We start from the raw sequence: 19,447 nt of genomic DNA, 5'->3' as shown, positions 1-19,447 counted from the left end.
AGATCATACAAGTACCTAGGGTATGATGTCAATCTCATTCCACCATCTTTCCCACTCCCCCGCCTCCTTCCCTCCCCCTATTTCCCTCTGCCTAACCCAAGTTTCCTCTGTTCATCCATTCCCCTTCCCCCCAATTATGAATCAGCATCCACATATCAGAGAAAACATTTGGACTTGTGTTTTTTGGGATTGGTTTATTTCTCTTAGCATGATATTCTCCAACTCCATCCATTTACCTGCAAATGCCATGATTTCATTCTCCTTTAAGGCTGAGTAATATTACACTGTGTGTATATACCAGTTTCTTCATCTATTCATCTATTGAAGGGTATCTAAGTTGCTTCCATAGCTTAGCTATTGTGAATTGAGCTACTATAAACATTGATGTGGCTGCATCACTCTAGTATGATGATTTTAAGTCTTTTGGGTATAGACCAAGGAGTGGGATAGCTGGGTCAAATGGTGGTTCCATTCTAAGTTTCTAAGGAGTCTCAATACTGTTTTCCAGAGTGGCTGTACCAATTTGCATTCCCACCAGCAACGTATGAGTGTACCTTTTCCCCACATCCTCGCCAACACTTATTGCTGCTTGTATTCTTGATCATTGCCATTCTGATTGGAGTGGGATGATATCTTAGGGTAGTTTTGATTTGCATTTCTCTAATTACTAGAGATTTTGAACATTTTTTCATATATTTGTTAATCGATTGTATATGTTCTTCTGTGAAGTGTCTGCTCAGTTCCTTAGCCCATTTATTGACTGGGTTATTTGGGGGTTTTTGGTGTTAAGTTTTTTGAGTTCTTTATATATCCTGGAGATTAGTGTTGTATCTGAGGTGCATGTGGTAAAGATTTCCTCCCATTCTATAGGCTCTCGCTTCATGTTATTGATGTTTCCTTTGCTGAGAAGAAGTTTTTTAATTTGAATCCATCCTATTTGTTGATTCTTGATTTTATTTCTTGTGCATTAGAAATCTTATTAAGGAAGTCAGGTCCTAAGTCAACATGATGAAGATTTGGGCCTGCTTTTTCTCCTGTTAGGTGCAGGGTCTCTGGTCTAATTCCTAGGTCCTTGATCCACTTTGAGTTGAGTTTTGTTTAGGGTGAGAGATAACAATTTAATTTCATTTTGCTAAATATGGATTTCCAGTTTTCCCAGCACCATTTGTTGAAGAGGCTATCTTTTTTCTGATGTATGTTTTTGGCCCCTTTGTCTAGTATGAGATAACTGTATTTATGTGGGTTTGTCTCTGCATCTCCTATTCTGTACCACTGGTCTACCTGTCTATTTTGGTGCCAATACCATGCCATTTTGTTACTACAGCTTGGTAGTATAGTTTAAGGTCAGGTATTGTGATGCTTCCTGCTTCACTCTTCTTGCTAAGGACTGCTTTGGCTATTCTGGGTCTCTTATTTTTCCAAATGAATTTCATAATTGCTTTCTCTATTTCCAGGAGGAAAGATGTTGAGATTTTAATTGGAATTGCATTGAATCTGTATAACACTTTTGGTAGTGTGGCCATTTTGACAACATTAATTCTGCCTATCCAAGAATATGGGAGATCTTTCCATCTTCTAAGGTCTTCTTTAATTTCTTTCTTTAGTGTTCTGTAGTTTTCATTGTAGAGGTCTTTCACCTCATGAATGGCTGACTCAGTATGACTAAGCATGAATGGTACAGACCAAGAGGGAGAGTGTAGCCAGTATCAATTGCATATAAAATATGAATAAAGTAGCTGAGCCTGGTGGTGTACACTTGTAATCCCAAGGACTTGGGAAGGCCGAGGCAGGAGGATTGCAAGTTCATGGTCAACCTCTGCAACTTAGCGAGACCCTATCTCAAAACAAAACAAAAGGACTAGGGATGTAACTCAGTGGTAGAGAACCCCTGGGTTGAATCCCCAGTACTACAAAAATAAAATAATAAAAATAAATACAAATAAGATAAATACAAATAAAGCTAAATCTCTTGTTTTAAGTAGAAAAATTTTTTAAATGTTCTAATAGTTTCTTCCCCTGTGCTATTAAATAGTTATTTAACATCAAAGTGAACTTTGTGATCACTGTTTTAGAATTTGGTCTTTGGTATTTTACAGCAAAACAATACATTTTTAATAGCCTTATCCAGATAACTGTTAATTTGGAGATACTGGGTTATCAGCATTTGATTTTAATTAGTAAAGTAAAATATTTGAGAATAAAAATGGTCCCAACATTAAGAACCACCTGCGAATATGCAAATTGGTGCAACACAATAATCTCAGGTGAGAACTGTCACTCTGTGTTTTGACAGTTGGTAAGAGGTAGAATAGTCATAGTTTTAATAAAATGTCTAACTTTTAGAGAAGGAAATGAATAATGGATCAAGGTCTGGAGCTAAGCACAGAACTGAAGAAGGCTTCACAGGCCTAGGATGGAACAATCTGATCCTGGGAGCTTCTGTGAGTTTGAGCAAGTCAGGTGACAGCTACAGAGAGGCAGCTGCCACAACCTCACGGGAATAGATTGAGGATCTGGTGGGAAGAAACTCCTTCTCCGGAATCCCTCACGCTATGACCAAAAATTTAGTCTGTGCCTTGAGATGAAGAACACAAAAGAGGAGTGACCACAGACCTGCATAAAGCCAAGGCCACCAGACCAGGAAAAGGAAACAGAGACTTCTAGAGCTAGGGAGAGATTTGTCTTTCCCAGTGAGGCTTCCATAATGCCGGGTCCACTTTTTATGAACTTTTTATGAACGGTACAGTGAGTGCTGAGGTCAGATGCATTTGAGAGACACTGCGTCCTACAGTTGGTCACCTACCTGTAGCTTAGAGATTCAGAATACCCATGAGCAGAGAAATGTTCTAAGATAGGCTCCAGTCAAGATATCAGGTCCACTCAGATTGCCCCAAATGTACTTGATCAAAGAAATTCTTTTTAAAAATATTCTGCAGAACTTTGAGAAATAAATTTGGAAAATTTTGGACCAACTGATGCTTAAATCTCTACTGAGGCAGAGGAACATGTTCCCACAGTTGACTGCATATGTACCACCCCTGTCCCTAAGATCCCTCATCTTAACATGAGAGGGCATTTAGCTCCTTGTCTTGTGGACAGGAGAGCAGAACTTCCTCTTGAAGGACCTTTCCTGTCACCCGAAGGCAACTTCAGGCATGAGTGGTGGCCCCTTGTCACAGGGGTGTCTCAGAAAGCAAGTTGGGCACTCTCCATCCACTAGGAGGCTCTCTGTCACTTTTGGAACCCCCCCAAAACAAACAACAAACAAACCAATTAACAGGGGCCTAATGTGCCCCAGAGGCTAGAAAAGTGAGTTTATGAATAATAGGAGAAGAACATTATTTTTTTTCAATATAATATGGGCATACTAACTGCCAGTAAACTGAAAATAATGGAAATGAAAGTTAAGATTGATTGAACCCCCACTATGTGCCAGGTACTGTTCTAAGAATTTTATATAGGTTTTCTAATTTACTGATTGTAACTACTGAGTCAATGGCATGGACATAATTTCATTTTCCTGTTGAGAAAACTGGAGTCCCGAGAAGTTAAACAACTTTCCCAAGGTTGAATAGCAAAGCCAAGATCAAGAAGCAGAGCTGGTATTTCTGGCTGCAGCCTGACCCACCTTCTTGGGATCTGGCACATCACCGGACAGCTGTCAGCAGCAGCTTAGATTCTTCTGGAAGAGGATATAGTCTATACTGTCCCCACCCCGGTTGTTTTTCTGAACTTTTTAAATAAGGATCTAGTAGCCTCCTCAACAGACATTATTGCATATGCCTCTGAGTCAGTTTCAAATTCCTGCCCAGTATCTACTTGAACTGTACTTTACAAACTCATGTGAGACAGCTCTGCCATTTGGTAATCTCTCCTTTTATACCTATACTGCATTTGATAGTAATGTGACAGCGCAGATGGCTTCTAGTCATCTGAACAATGGCATAAATTAATACGTGTCCATTTACTTTTGAAAATGTCTGACTGATATTCAAACCAAGTGGGCAATTTACTAAATTGTTCCATATTTCTGGTCTCTCTTTTCTACAGAACTCTGGTTCTGGTCAATCAGAACTCATGGAATTTAACCACTTCCATTCAAAGGCCACAGGTAGAGGACAGGAGAGACAGGGCTGGAATCCTGAGTGCTTCCGGGCAGAACAGCCTGAGCCACCTGCAGAACTGAGGGCTGGTGGGAATCTTGGGACATACCCTTAAAAAAGTTCCAGCCTCAAGACCAGAGTCCTTGGAACACACAAGGAGAATGTCCCCTTCTAGTTGATGACTTTTGCCTTCCCAACCCCTAACTCCATGAGAATGTGGGCTAAATAATTCCTATGGGAGACTCCCTATTTGATGACCTTCAAGCTGGGCTTGCTCTGGCCCAGGCCCTACAGAGTTTCCAGGACAGGGTCTTATTTCTACTCTTCTTTTTATACAACACTAAGCCCTGCACTGGGCATACAGTGGGCACCTAATAAATACACTTAGTGAGAAGGAGTTGAAAGGTGGCAGACATGCCGCTCCTGGTCCCATATGCCCATCTTGTAAAATCCCCTCCCAGGCTTAGAATTTTACAGGTGGTTGTCTTTAAAAATGGCAGTTAGAGTGACTGAAAGTATGGGGACATTGATGCCAAGTTAGGAGAGGGAGCAACTCTCAGGGCAATTGCCAAAGACAGACGCTAATGGCGTTCAGGCTTAGAGGCTGCCAGAGCTTTCCCCAATCAATGGCTCTCGGATCTCCTTGTCTCTCTCCTGCTCTGTCCCCGTCCCTCTCTCCCTGTCCAACTGTGTTCTGCCCTTATATATCTCCTTGTTCTGGGGCAGAGAGAAGGGAACAACCATTTTCCCCATCTTCCCTGAATATCCTAGAAGTTGAGCCTCCAGAGACTTTTTCAGCTGCAGAGCCTGTGATATTGTCAAGAATCGGGTGGAGCTGGAATGCCTTCCCAAAGTGGGGAAGTAGAACAACCAGGGAAAATCCACAGAGCCCAGCGAGGTGACCAAGCTCTTTCTGATTAGGGAGGGAAATATGATCTCTGTCCCCTCTGTCCCCTGCTCATTGGTAGGAAAGGAGCCTGCACCTTTCTATTTCCCAAAGGGCTTTGAACAGAGAGATGAAGGGACTCTAGGTGGTAGCTGGTGCCTGGACTTTAACTGACCTGTGGCCATCAAGCAGAGGTTTGTCTAGGTGTTCGTGCCCCAAAAATATAGTCTCTGAAAATAATAGTGGTAACAATAATGACAGCAATGGCAACACTACCACCAATTTAATAAGACCCTCCTGCTTGCCAGGTGCCTTACATATACCCACCCCGTCCTAAGGGCACTGAAAGCCGTTTCCATCACAGAGCTGGTGAGCACTGAGGGCCAGGAGGAAAAGCCAAGTTCATGGTCTATTCATAACTCCTGAGGTTTCCAGCCTGCACACAGGCCTGCCTTCCGGTCACCCCGGCAGACCATCTAAGAGCCTTTCTTTCCTCAGGGAAGCCACTAAACTCCATCACCTTCAGATGGGAGATTTCCTTCCCCCATGAGTGGTCACTTAGGCACATGTGCCGGGAAAGGATGGCGAGGGGGAGCTCCCCTGCCTGTCTCTTTGGGTGGGGCTTGCACTGCCTGGGTTTGGTGTACCCAAAGATGCCCCAATGTTGCAAGGAACTCTTTTCCCTACTTGCATCAGGCTGAATCAGGGAAGAAGAGACAAGGGACCTCCTTCGCTGGGAGGGCCACTTTTGACCTCTCACTGACATCCTTTCTTCTCTGTTCCGCCACCACGCCCCTAGCAATTTCTTTCACCTTCTAAGTTGTGTTCTGACATCTGAGAGTGCATTCACGACTTGCCTGCTGTAACTATGAGAAGGTTGGATAGCCTCTCTTGTTCCCAGAGAGCTCCTGTTCCTCGCGGGACAGGGGCTGGGGAGACGCAACAGAGTGGGACTGAGTCCCGGATTCGACTCGGCTCTGCTGCTAGCTTGCTGTGAGACTCTGGATGCACTCCTTACTTCTCAGGGCTTTGTTTGCTCACAAGTCACAAAGGGGAAAGGGCAGCAGGAGAGAGTTGCATCAGGGCAACCTTGGGGATGCGTTCATCTCCGCAAGCTTAGGACGCCATGGTGAATCCAGGCAGCCAGCACCCCTGGACTAGGAACCTGGGGAGGGAAACCATCTCCCCTCTGCTCCCTCCAGCTCTGTGATGGCACAACGGAGACAAGTTCTGCCTTGACTGAGAAGGAAGGGAGAAGGGGGAGCATCTCTGCCGGACATTTGGGAACCTTTGTGATCCACTCCGACTCAGTAGGAAGGCTTCCACTTCAGTGAAATTAGGCGAATCGCTGCAACAGCTTTTCCCTTTTTGAGAATGCCTTAGGTGGCTCCGTTCCCTGTCACTCACCTCTCAGGACTGAACTTCAAGTTAGCTCTCCCGGGAGCTATCAGACTTAGCCCAGTCTGGGTGCTAGCAGCAAATGTCCAAATGGGCTTGTCACAGTGTCAGCCATCCAAACACAACCAGAATGGACAAGTCGGTCCCCCGCAGGGACAGAAAGGTCGGTGGAGAGAGGGTGGCATCACTGTCAAACATGCCTCATGTGAGACAAGCTGGGGGACCCAGAGCCTACAGAGTGGGAGTCACCCTGCAGGAGCCCACCGCCTTTGGCTGCAGAGACTAGCTCCACAACAGCACCTTCCAGAGTCAGTGTCTGCAGACACCCAAGACTGTCAGACCTTGCATCAGCTACCCAGGAATATCCTGGGAGGCAGGCTGGGGACAGGGAGGAACACTGAGGCACAAAGAAGTAGCAATGGCCCCTCATTGCATGCAATCCTTGGCAGATACACCATAAACTTGGGGATCCTGAGCTCTTATCGGCACGAGCCTTTATTGGACCACAATCCACTTTCTATTGATGGTGCTTCCCTCAGAAACTCTGAGTGCACCAAAAATTCACAAGACCACCCTCTTATCTCCTGCCCCTGTAGGGCAGGCTTAACCTGGCTTAATCTCGAACCTAAAACACAGGACTTGAAGAGGAAAGGGGATCGAAAAGTCTGCTGTGGCCCCTCAAGCATGGGCGCTTTGCCTCTCTGGGGTCCCTTCTCTGAACACTTAAAAATCACAGTGCTTTTTGCCCCGCCACAGCTTCTGTTCCACTTACCTGCTCAGTTTCTCTTTCCGTAGCTTTTCACCTGCCACACTGTGTGCTTGATGATTGTGCTGATTGCCTCTTGCCTGCTCCCTTTGCTTTAGCCTTGGGGATAGTTATGTTTCCTTACTGGTGTAACCTGTAAGCCTTGGCTAGTGTCTGGCACACAGTAGGTACCTACTGAATATTTATTGAATGAATGAAGGAATCAGCCCTGGCTAATGTTACCTGTGTTGTAAGGTAACTCTGACTGGCAGCTGATCTACCTCCAGGCCACCTCCCAGCCCCCGTCTACATCTGTGTCCTCCCCGTTCAGAGCCAGGACTTCAGTGCCAGAAGCTCAGAAGGATAGGCTGGGAATGTCCCCAGGCACCTGGAAGCAGACCCACTGTCAGCAGAAGTCCAGGAAAACAAAAGATGCCATGAAAGATGGCTTTGGCCCAGACACAACTGAAAGTGAGTCCCCAGCAAGCAGAAACATGTGCTGTGGGCCCTCGGCTCTCAGGCAGGGAAGCGCTGGGATGTGGGGTGGCAGAGATGGTGAAATTTACTGTGAAATCTGCCACTTTCTTTGGGGCCTGTCAAAGAAGACACTCGCCTTGTCTAGGGGACAGCTGCTTCTCCTCCTGTGTGGGTTGCTCCAGGGCCCCGGGATGCCTGACTCTGTCACCTCATCTCCTCGTTTATCTGCCTTGCTGACATCTCCTCTCACTTCCCTCCCATTGGTTGGCAGGTTTTTATCGCAGTGATTTCAGTGTGTATAGATATCCCTGGGGGTTTTCTGGGATTGTAGGGAGTACACACCACACAGGCACACACACACAGGCACAGCAAGAAGGAGGCTGACAGAGACACATGGAAGAGGACAGACATCACAAGGTACGCATGTGCATGTGAGCAGGCGCTCCCACGCACACGAGACACTCAGACTTGTGCAGAAGAAAGGACAAAGAGAGAAACAACACGGCACTGACAGAGACAGGTATATTATGACAAAATGACATCGATACCTAGCAGCGTGCACTCATACAGTCCAAGAAAATGTGTCGATAGAATCAGTGCTTGCTGAGTAAGAATGGAGAGGAATTCCCATATCCATGGAGCAGAAGGATGGCCTGGCCATGGGATTGCACAATTTGCAAATAATCAAGCAAACAGCCAACATGTCCTGGGTGTTCTCTCACTACCGGGTGCCTTGCTGAGCACTGTCTGTGTGTACTGCCTCATTGAATCTTGCTGCCAGCCTCGTTCAGTCCTATGTACTCTATCCCCAGTTTATGGACACCAGTGTGGCCACAGGGAGCAAGCCTCTCTCCAACGGCATCCCCACCACTTGTGCTTCTCTCTCTGTGCCACGCAGCCTTTCCATGTCCTGAGATACCCTGGTTGTGTCCCTATCTCAGGTCATTGTGCTTGCTGACCTTCTGCCTGGGCCATGCTTACCCTGAAAGTCACCTCCTGTCACTTCTGCCCTTTGCTCACAAGTCCCTTCTTTGAGGAGTTCAAAGACCACTCCCCACCATGTTCTTAGACATAGCCTTGTTCCTCCTGGGCCCATTTTGATTTCCATTGTATTCACCATTATCTGAGATAAGGCATTCATCCATTTCCTTGTTCACACATTCACTGTCCAGAAAGTGAGCTGTTTAAGGACAGGGACTTTGCCTTGTTCTGCACAGAGTCCCTAGGATCTAGAAGAGCACCTGACTCCTTGTAGGTGCTCAGTGAATGCTTATTGGGCTTAGGATGAATGAGGTACCAAGGATTTAGCAACTTGTCTGGGGCTGCAGAGCCAGGAATTAGGTAGCTTCATGTGTACAGACACACACCTGTTCACACACACATACACTGGCACCCGCCACCCACTTCTGCTAGTCATACAAATCCCTACCCCACCATCCCTGCTTCCTTCCTTGTGCCTAGAACTGGCCTCTTTCAGTGTATTCAGGGAGGAAGTCTGGAACCAGAAATTAGCTTCAAACAGAAGTGGAGAGATGCTCTAGAATCTGCTTTCACTGTGGGTTCATTGAATACTTCACAACCACTAAAATGCAATGCAAATTATTTCCCCTGGTTGTCAAGATCTCCTTCCCTCCTGGTGGAACGAGAACCTGCAGGTGTGGGGGAAGCAGCAGAATCTGGTGTCACCAATCATAAGGAACCTGGGAATAAGAAGTGATGAAGAGCATTTGGAGGAGAGAGCACCTGTCCTGGCCTGCCTACCACATGGTGAAGGGGACAATTCCTTTCATCCAGAGGTGAAAACCTAGAGCTTCTGAGAGTTGGCAGAACCAAAGATTGAGGTTCTTAACCAGACCCAGAGCCCTGCTGCCATCTCTAAGTCTTCAGCATTATCTCCAGGTAGGTGGCTCCTGATAAGCAGAGGGCTCCCCACAAAGGGCTGGTCCTCCTCAGGTGTGGACAAGGCCCACAGCTCTGGGCAAGGTCCTCTTCTAGGAGTGACTCAGAGAGAGAAGGATCCCCCCACTCGAGAGACTTCCACGCTAGTGCAGAGACATGGAAAATAAGCTAACTGGTCACTTTTGAACTTTCCTAGGCACCAGAGGGAAGAAGCAAAAGGATGTGAAAGGAAGGAGCCAGGAAGCCAGGGCAGGGGAGGCTTTAGGCAGAGTGCTCAGCAAAGGCCTCTCTGAGGATGGCTATTTGAGCAAGAGCTGCAGGACAGCAGCTGCAGGAAGACCAGAGAGTGGATTCCCAGGAGAGATGGTGGCAAGGGCAGAAGCCCAGCAGGAAGAGGCTCTGCAGATTCAGGGACAGAATGGAGACTTGTGTGCTGCTGCTGCAGGGGAACCAGGAGACGGGCCAGGAAATGAACTTGCAAGAGTGGGTACAAGTCACAGTGAGGGGTGAAGGGGAACAGGGATAGTAGGAGAGGTCAGTGAAGACCCACCCTGAGCGCTTGCCCACAGCCCCTGACTCTCTTACGCATCTCTCTCCCTTCCAAGTGCCACTGGGTTGTTTCCTTCCAGGTTCCCCGTTAGACATATGCCAGGACCAGAAAGTCTTTTAGGCCACTGTCCTGCAGCAAATCCCAAAAGGTCCAAGAGAGGAGATAGGATATCCTTGAACGGATGTGGGGAAGCAGAGCGTTCTCTGTCGTTGGGCTCTCTCTTATACAGCAGCTAGGAAATGCATCCTCTACTCTAATGTGAGTCTCTTGGGTCATAATTCAGGTTGCCATTCCACCATGTTTAGGAGACAAGAGTCTGTCCTTCCGCAAAGATCTGGGAATGCAGATGCTGGTGTGCTTGATGGTGGATATTAGTGTCCAGCTGCAGGAAGGGCCAGAGTAGCAGACTTGGAATGAGAGGCTCAAGGCCCACAGCTCTCTTGAGCTCACGCTGGTCTGTTCATTCATTCTTCCATCCAACACATGTTTCAAGTGAGTGTGTTACACATTGTTCTTGGGATCTGTGATATATAAGTGAACTAAAAAGATTTAAATTAACAAAATTTCTGTTCTCATGGAGCTTATATTCGAATGAGGAAAACATGCAATAAACAAAAGAAATATATAAACTATCTACAAATAAGCAGCATAGCACCATGAGTAGAGCCATTGAAGAACTGGTAGCTTCCAGGTCTAGGTGAAGGGCAGGTTCCTTGGGGTTTTTAGGGGAGGCCCCTAGTAAGCAAAATTCAGGATAGTAATCCTTGTAGCTATCTGGGGAGAGCTCCAGGCCAAGGGAGCAATAATGACAAAGATTCTAAGGCAGAAGAGTGCCTGACATATAGGACAACTCTCACGGAGGGCCTCTCTGTGTCCAGAGCACTAGCCCCCACCTTGACTCTGCAGAGTGGGTCTGAAGAACAGAGTGGGAGGTGATAAGGTTGTTAGGGGACAGATATACGAATGGTGGGAACATGGGGTTAAGAGAGTAATTCTATGAAGTGGGCCCTCATGCTTTCTTTTCCAAGAAGTAATTTACCTGCAGCCCTGCCTTGCCTCAGTGGACAGGATATGTAACACTCTTCAACAAACTACCCATTCACTGCAGGAGAAATACAGGCCCAAAATAATGCAGAAAAGAGGAACCCGCGTTACCCTGAAGCAGGAGACTTTTGTGACCAGATTCTGGTCTTTCTCACCATAAAATCTGTAAGAATGTAGAGTTAATAATCCAATTAGAACCAGTCAGCATGGACTGTGACAGTGAGGACTTGAAATTCAGATGTCACCCTGCTGTCACTCAAAAAAGTCAAGAGGTGGACCTGGGTGGAACTGTCTGGAAACTTCTCTGGGATCCAATAAAACTGGAATGCACGAGAGCTACATGGTCCCTCTCCTCTCTGAGAGGACCCACTCTCCCCCTTGAGAGTGTCCCCTTCTTTCCTATCCCTTCAATAAACTCATACCTCTTACTCTCAGTGACATGTCTGAAATCTTTCTGACTTTGTTGCAAGAATTGGGGTTTGAAGAGAGGATCTTCATACTGCCTCAGTTTCTTGGAAGGCTCTAGGTCCATAACAAGGTCAGATATCTCAAGGAACAAAACACAGGCCCTTCTGGGTCTTTATAAGCACTTTGGTCAGTGGAGGGATTTGATTGGAGGAAAGGTAAGATCCAATTTTAAAAGATTAACTGCTACAAGGAGAAAAACTGAAAAGATATGAGAGAATAGTTGTAAAGCCTATTACAAATATTCAGACTCAGTGCTGGGTGGTAGCAGTGAGGTGGTGGGACATATTCATATTCTGGATATATTTTCTAGAGTCAATAGAATTTCTGGACACAGTGGATGTGAAGTGAAGGATAAATAAAGGAGCCGAAGATGGCAGCAAGGCTTTAGCTTGAACGGCGTGGTTGCTATCATCCGAGAGGGCTGACTAGAGGTGTAGAGTGTTGGGAGGAAGATGAAGAACTGGGCCTCAGATGTGTGAAGCTGGGGCTCTGTGGGGTGTACAGTGGAAATGTCAAGGAGGCAGCTGGCTATGTGAGGCTGGAGTCAGGACAGAACACAGCGACCTGAGACTGAGCCCAGGTGGTGTTAAAATCAGGGAACTGAATGACACCATGAATAAGCACAACACAAAGAGAAGGAGGGGCCAGAAAAGGAGACTGATATGAAGCAGACGAAGAGGTGACAGGAAATTCAAGGAGGTGTGCAGCTAAGAAGCAACGTGGTGGAGCAAGCCGTTTCTCTGAGCTTGGCTTCTAACAGGTGAAAGGCTTCATGCCCGCTCTTCCCTGAGTGCTCTGTGGACCATGACTCCACCAAAGGTTCCAAAGTCAAGGTCATCCGTCAGCATGCTTTCCTTGTGGGCCCGATGCAGGGGTTGGGAAGCCACTGCCCACAACCTGTTTTAGTTTTATTGCACATGGCTACAGCCATCTGTTCCCCTACTGTGTGTGAAACTTTGAGTTACAGCAGCAAAGTTGCACGTTGCGTCAGAGCACATGTGGTCCAGAAGCCCCAATCATTCACTATCTGACCCTTTATAGAAAAAAATGTGTTGACCCTGGAACTAATTCATTGGCATTCCAGGTCATTAATTCACATCCTTCAGGAATATTTAGGTCTTCACCTCACATGAAGAAAAGATAATAATCTGAAGGTTACCAGATATTGCTCTTGCGTTATTTGATCTCTTTAAATGAAGCAGATCATCACTGTTATTCTCACTTTACAAATGATAAAACTAAGACTCAGGGAAGTTGAATGACTCGTCCAAGGTCAATTGAATTGTAGGAAAATGAATTTCTGCTCTTTAAGTATCCCTGTCTGCCACATTTTCATTACGGCAGCCTGAGCAAACTAAAGATCAGCTGAAGTCACCTGAAGTATGGGAGCTGTTTATGTATTTATTTTTATTTTTATTCATTGTACACCAATGGGGTACAATTATTGTTTCTCTGGTTGTACATGGAGTTGCACCATTTGCGTAATCATATGTGTACATAGAGTAATGATGTTTGTCTCATTCTATTATTTTTCCTTCCCCCTACCCACTCCCCACCCCTCATTTTCCTCGATACAATCCATTCTTCATCCATTCTTTCCTCCCTCCCACCCCCCATTATGTATCGTCATCCACTTATCAGGGAAATCATTTGGCCTTTGGTTTTTAGGGATTGGCTTATCTCACTTAACATAATATTCTCTAACTCCATTCGTTTACCTGGCAAATACCATAATTTTATTCTTCTTTATGGTGGAGTAATACTCCATTGTGTGTGTGTATATATATATATATATATATACACCACAGTTTCTTTATCATTCATCTATTAAAGGGCATCTAGGTTGGTTCCACAATCTAGTTATTGTGAATTGAGCAGCTATGAACATTGATGTGGCTGTATCTCTGTAGTGTGCTGATTTTAAGTCCTTTGGGTATAGGCCAAGGAGTGGGATAGCTGGGTCAAATGGTGGTTCCATTCCAAGTTTTCTAAGGAATCTCCACACTGCTTTCCAGAGTGACTACACTAATTTCCAACCCCACCAGCAACGTACAAGTGTACCTTTTTCCCCCACATCCCACCAACACCTATTGTTGCTTGTATTCTTGATAACAGCCATTCTAATTGGGGTGAGATGAAATCTTAGGGTAGTTTTGATTTGCATTTCTCTTATTACTAGAGATGTTGAACATTTTTTCATATATCTATTGGTTCCTTTATTGAACAGTCTTTAAATTTTTGAGTTTGGACTTGGAAATTTAACAATAGATCATTTATTTTGGTCCCTTTCTTTTTCAGTTCTGGTTCAATGACAACACTGGAGATTTACCATTCATTAAAAAATGGTCAAGGGCCTATTAGGTGAGTTTTCAGCAGACAGAATGCAGGATATAGGACTGTCCTCAGGCTGCTGAGGATCTGGTGGGGAAGAGAGAGGGGGGTGTGCGTCACAGTAGCCTGGTTGTAGAAGAGCTACTGCAGAGGTATCTAATGACAGTCCAGGAACAGCCCACTAAAGAACATGGCAGTAGAGTGAAATGTGGAAGGATGAGGTCACAATACCTAGGTGAGAAGGGAGTACTTTCCAGATGGAGCACCATTACCACGCACATGCAGAGGCCTAAACAGACTCAGTCCTGCAAAGGGTACTTGACCCATCATGGCCAAGGCTGGCTCACAGACTAATGGAATTAGTTTTGACACACCGACTACGGCAAATCCCTGGGTATGCTTACCACACTGCTCTTGTCCCCAGCTCTACTCTAAACACCCAGTCACAGAAGCAGCCTGGGTTCTTGATGTACCTTCTACTGGACTTGGATTTCTGCTCCCTGCCTGCTTCAGCCTTGAGCTGGACTCCTATGTGCCCCACTCCCAGAGCAAAATACTCCATTCTCGGCCCTGCTAGGCCACTTCCAAGCCATGGATCATCCAGAATCTTGGTGCAGCCTCTGCCTGGCTCCAAACACAGTCACTGTCTGGAAATTCCTACTGCAGTGTCACAAACACAAAAGCCTCTCCATTCTTCAGGCACTTACTCTGGGCGGGCCTTGGTTCTTGGCTTATTATATGTATTATCTCACTCGATTCTTGGAACAACACTGTATGATTAGTACCTCCACATGACAGTAGAGGATGCTGACTCTTCAAGAGACCTAAGACTGTACTAAGTAAATGGTAGAGCTCAGTAAATGGTAGATTCATGCTCAGATATTCTATTACCAAGACCTGTGCACTTAACCACTGTGCTTCACTACCAGTGAATCTGCAAACCCAGTGGATGCCAGTGTTGGCCCAAGGGATGAGGCCTTGAGACTGTGATTTGCCATTCCCCACCTCTGTCCGGAGCAGCTCTAGAAGGGATGAACACCTGACTCCTCTACATTCTGCCTTCCTTTTCTCTCCAATGTTCCAAAATACAGAGCTCCCAGCATGCCTCACTGCCAAGCCTGAGTGGGTACTGACCTTACCCCTAGGGAGGAGGAGCTGGCTGAGGACAAAGAGGCAGGCAAGGAGAGATGGGGTAGCAAAGTCAGCTGACAGCTTATATTATCAACTTATTATTTCCCATCTTTAGAAGTCCTTTGATGATTTAAGTCTCAGGTTCAGAAATCCTGACTTTCAGGTTAGGCAAGAATTCCTGAAATGTTCAATGCTTGGGCAAATCTTGGGTCTTCTCTGAAGGATTCAATCCACCAAGGACAGCTGCTTCCCCTCAGCTCCCAGGGTCTTGGAGGCAGGTAAGGAGTGGGGAGTGGGAATCCCATTTTGAAAAGTAAGGCAAGAGACAAAGGGAGAGTCTCATCCCCAGTGGCCAACTCCATCTCATGCACCCCCACTCCCATTCCCAAGCCATGGAGGCTTCAAGAGCACCACAATGGGTCTCAGTGTGACTGGGAGCCCCACACCAAGAGAAGATGTCATCAAGCTCTTAGGGAGGGCGGAGCTGCTGTGGGCTGCCAAGGCATAATGCACAAGTCCTGTGGGTGGCATAATGTGGAATTCGTCTCCCCCACTCTGCAGAGAGGGAACAGGCAGAACAATCCAGACTCTGTCAGCAAGGTCCTCCAGAGAGTTCAGGCCACGCTAATGAAGATGAATAAGAGGGAGATCTGTCTCCCAGGGCTGCTGCCTCTGCCACTCAGAGCTAATACATCCATATTCATGGACTGGAAGGACGACTCCCAGGGATGACCCATTCAACACAGAGAAGGCGGGCAGAGGTATGGCAGTGCCAATCTACGCCTGGGGTGGGTTGTGTATTGTGGGGCAAAATACTCTGGCAGGAATCAGGGGACTCTGGGAAATATCCTCAACTCTACGGTATTTGCAGAGGAAATCTCTTCCTTCACCTGTTGCAGACACAACTCCTGGTGTGAACTCAGAAATCCCTGAGGAAGGTAATTCTCAACTGAATCTCAGAATGAAGCCCCTCCTTGCTACTTCCTGTTCAACTTCTGCCAACAGTAATAATCCCTGTGCCCTATCTATTCTTGGAATCTTCTGGAGGTTCCACAGAGAGTTGTAGGTACACATGAAGGCTCAGAGCACATACTACACCTTGTCCTCACAGCACACAGACTCTGTTTTTTAAACTTTCTTCATCTGGATGCTCCTCTAACTCAGCTCTTATGGCAAGAAAACATTACCCATCTCAGGCCTCCAGGATCAAGGAAGGTGACTTTGGTTAGACATTATACTCCACGTAGGGAAATATGGACCAAGAACATGGCATCTGTACCAGGTTTCTTCAAAAGAGAGTAAATGTTGACCCTGAACTTATACATGGGCTGGGGATGTAGCTCAGTTGGTAAAGTGCTTGCCTTGCAAGCACAGGGCCCTGGGTTCAATCCCCAGCACCGCAAAAAAAAAAAAAAAAAGAAAAAAGAAAAAGACAAAAAAAAAGAGTTGAACTTATACACATCATCATTTTGAAGTCAGCAGATTTGTTCTAGACTGATGGATATTTTGATATTTCAAATGTTTCATTCCCTATTACACACACCCGCCTCAGACCCCAGGCCATGTAACGGAAAGGATACACATTGACCCAAATAAATCAAATCACCTTTGCGCTGCTGGCCTCCTGTGGGTTCCACTGAGCCACAGGCTAGTACTTAGTTGCAAGACAAATTTCGAGCAGAGCCCAAAGAGACTTACCTGCCTTTCTGACATGATGTAGAGTTGCTCGTGGTCCTTGGAGAAGGCCATGTCGCGGAGGACAGGGCCAGGGTCTACCACCTGCACTGTCTCGTACTGCAGGGCATTGCCCCTGGGTCCATCCACCCGGATCTGCAGAGGAGAGGAAGAGGAAAACCAAGATGAGTACAGACACTAATACTGCCCACAGCCCAACTCCAAGTGGAGGCCTTCCAACATTCACAGGACAGTCAGTGAGCTCCACAGGGCTCAGAGGCTAAGGCCAGGCCCACCGTGGCCTCCTGAAGGGAGCGTCACAGAGATGGGGAGGGGAGAGACTCAGCTGGGCTTCAGCAAGAATCTGGTCTTGTTTTCTCCTGTTCCCTGTGCCTTGGGCAGAAGTCTCAGAGCCCTTGCTGGATATTGAGAAAAAAAGGATAGTCTGGAATGGGGGAAGGTGGTCTGGGGATTGGGTGAACAGGCTGCCTCAGATCAGAGTGTCATCCTGCATCAGTAGTATTTGCCATATTTGTTAGTAGAAAACAATTTTGGTGTAAGGATGTTGAAAACTGCTACCTGGATGTCACTGCTGTACCCTGGAGGGGAACCGGGCAGGTATTCAGTCCCCTGAGTTTTACACAGAGTAACCTCTTTTTGGCCATTTAAACCACTGCTTATAGTTTAGGTTTTGGAATAGATATTGGGGTCTGAAATCCCCCAGAGGTTGTATTCATGACCCCCAGGGAATGGGACATGGGGACTGTAAGAAAGTGTGCTCAGGCAGGCGTCATCCTCAACCTTCCAGGAATACTTGATGGGAGGTCATCCCCAGCCACCACAAGTCCTTCTGGGAACTTGTGGAAAAAACCAGAAGAGACTTTTGTCCCCACACTCCATCACTGAGAACAAACCTAGAAAAGATGTGGGCGTCCCAACCTGACACAATGCTCACCTGGCCCTGGGTGTTGGCCAGGTCTCCAGATTCATCGTGAGCCTGAAGTTACAGATCTGACAAGACCCTGCCATGCCAATAGTACCAGCCACGTGCACTGGGTACAAGCAGTACCAAGAGCATGATGAGAGGAGGGCCAGGGGGCACTGGTTAGATGCCATGAGCAGAAGACTCTGTAAGATATCCCTGGCATAATTTTAGAGATTTTGATAATAAAACCAAAGAAAATATTGTATCCCAAACATTCCCATTATGTACTTTTATTTAAAAATATTAATATGTAATTTTTTACCCCTGCTGAGATCAAGAAGAATGAAAGAGTTATTCTGAGAAACTAAACTACAGAAAAAAGCTTAAAACTGCGTTGATGACAACTGGCCACATAGTTACCCAAAAGTCCGATGGCTCTTGTTTCTGCAGAGTTCACCAGCCTCTGATAACCGAGGCAGTTGGTTTACGGGTTTGACCAGCCTTTGGTTGATTGGGTTTTCTTTCTGTTTATTTTTCCTTTTCGGCATTACTTTTAAGCTCCCTAGACATCAGGTGCTAAGAGGTGGCTTTGTACATAATTCCTTATTGATATGATCCCATCAATCCCATGTGCTTAGCGCTTATTTGTCATGTCTCACATGGACCCTGCAGCATCTAACCCACCCTCTCTCACCTTCCGGGTGGAACTGAACCTACTGTCTACTTCCTAGAGTTGTTCTTGATCAGCAGAAACAAATCAGCTTAATCTCACTCTCTCACCACAGTGATGGAGAGAATATTGGCTCAATTCATCAATGGATTTGATCAGAAGAGACCTTTGGAACCAGGGAATGTCAGGCACAGAGATGGAAAAAAAATGGCCCTTGGTAATGTCACTGACCCATTGAATCCAAATAACTTCAAAGCTTGTCCATTGTCTGGACTTTGTAGTTTCTTAAAATATTTCCTTATTGCTCATTTCTAAATCAATACAAGGCTTAATGTCGCCTCAAAATCCTAACTGATAAGCTGATATTGGATACAGAAAATGAGACCTAGGTACATTAAACAGCTGCCTGGAGCTATGAAATCTGCAGGTGGAATTAGAATCCAGGTTTGACTGTGAACTCCTTGTTTACATGAGAGGCCTTGTTCCCTGGGGCTGGGAGCAGTTCAAGGTAAGTTCTGGGGCCATCTAAAGGCAGGGGACTAAGGTCAAGGTAGGCCTCTGGTCTCTAATTCCAAAAACTTTCTCCAGTTATTCCTAATATTGATGCTCAAACTCTTGTGCTTGACAAATATTTATTTTAAAAATGAACAAGTAAATGAATGATCTTAAGACTCCTCTTTGCCAATTTCAGTTTAAGTTCATGAAAACAATAGCAATGAAAACCAGAGAAAGAATTGAAGAGCGAGATATTTAGTCCTGAAAATCAAAATGCCCTGGATTCCCAGAGTCTTCTTTCTGTGCCCATTCCCAAGGCACCAGATGTCCACACTGACCAGGACCTTTCTTAATCTGAATGAAATGAGACTTCGTGCAAAACCAATTGGGATTACCACCCAAGTCTGACCGTGCAGTGATGGCCTTGGCCCCTGGCCCAGCCAGGCTTCAGGCCCATCTGGGAGGTGCCCTGGAGTGGGAGCAGAGAGTGATACTGAGTGCCTGGCTGCTCTCCAGTCCCCCAAGGCTGCCCTACAGGGAATGCTGGCGGAACTAAGTCCCATCCAGCGCCCTTGGTCTGATCCCCAAAGGAAATTAGATTCAGTGCCTGAGTGGTCTTCTTATCATTTGGTTCCAACTTCCCTGCTCCCT

General features: G+C 46.1%; 1 protein-coding gene across 3 annotated transcripts in view; it reads right to left on the bottom strand.

The window, feature by feature from the left end:
- The window catches only part of PLXNA4 (plexin A4), a 422,599-nt gene that overhangs the window by 139,962 nt on the left and 263,190 nt on the right, over positions 1-19,447 (bottom strand). For all 3 annotated transcript variants that reach the window (XM_079150156.1, XM_079150155.1, XM_079150154.1), the window contains one exon: positions 16,731-16,862. In XM_079150156.1, the coding sequence (XP_079006282.1) occupies positions 16,731-16,862 (132 nt within the window). The remainder of the gene's footprint in view (positions 1-16,730; positions 16,863-19,447) is intronic.

The sequence above is a fragment of the Sciurus vulgaris genome (genome assembly GCF_902686455.1).
Source record: "Sciurus vulgaris genome assembly, chromosome: 8".
Classification (NCBI taxonomy): Eukaryota; Metazoa; Chordata; class Mammalia; order Rodentia; family Sciuridae; genus Sciurus; species Sciurus vulgaris.
Note: the sequence above shows the minus strand (reverse complement) of the source record. Positions and strands in the feature narration are given on the sequence as shown.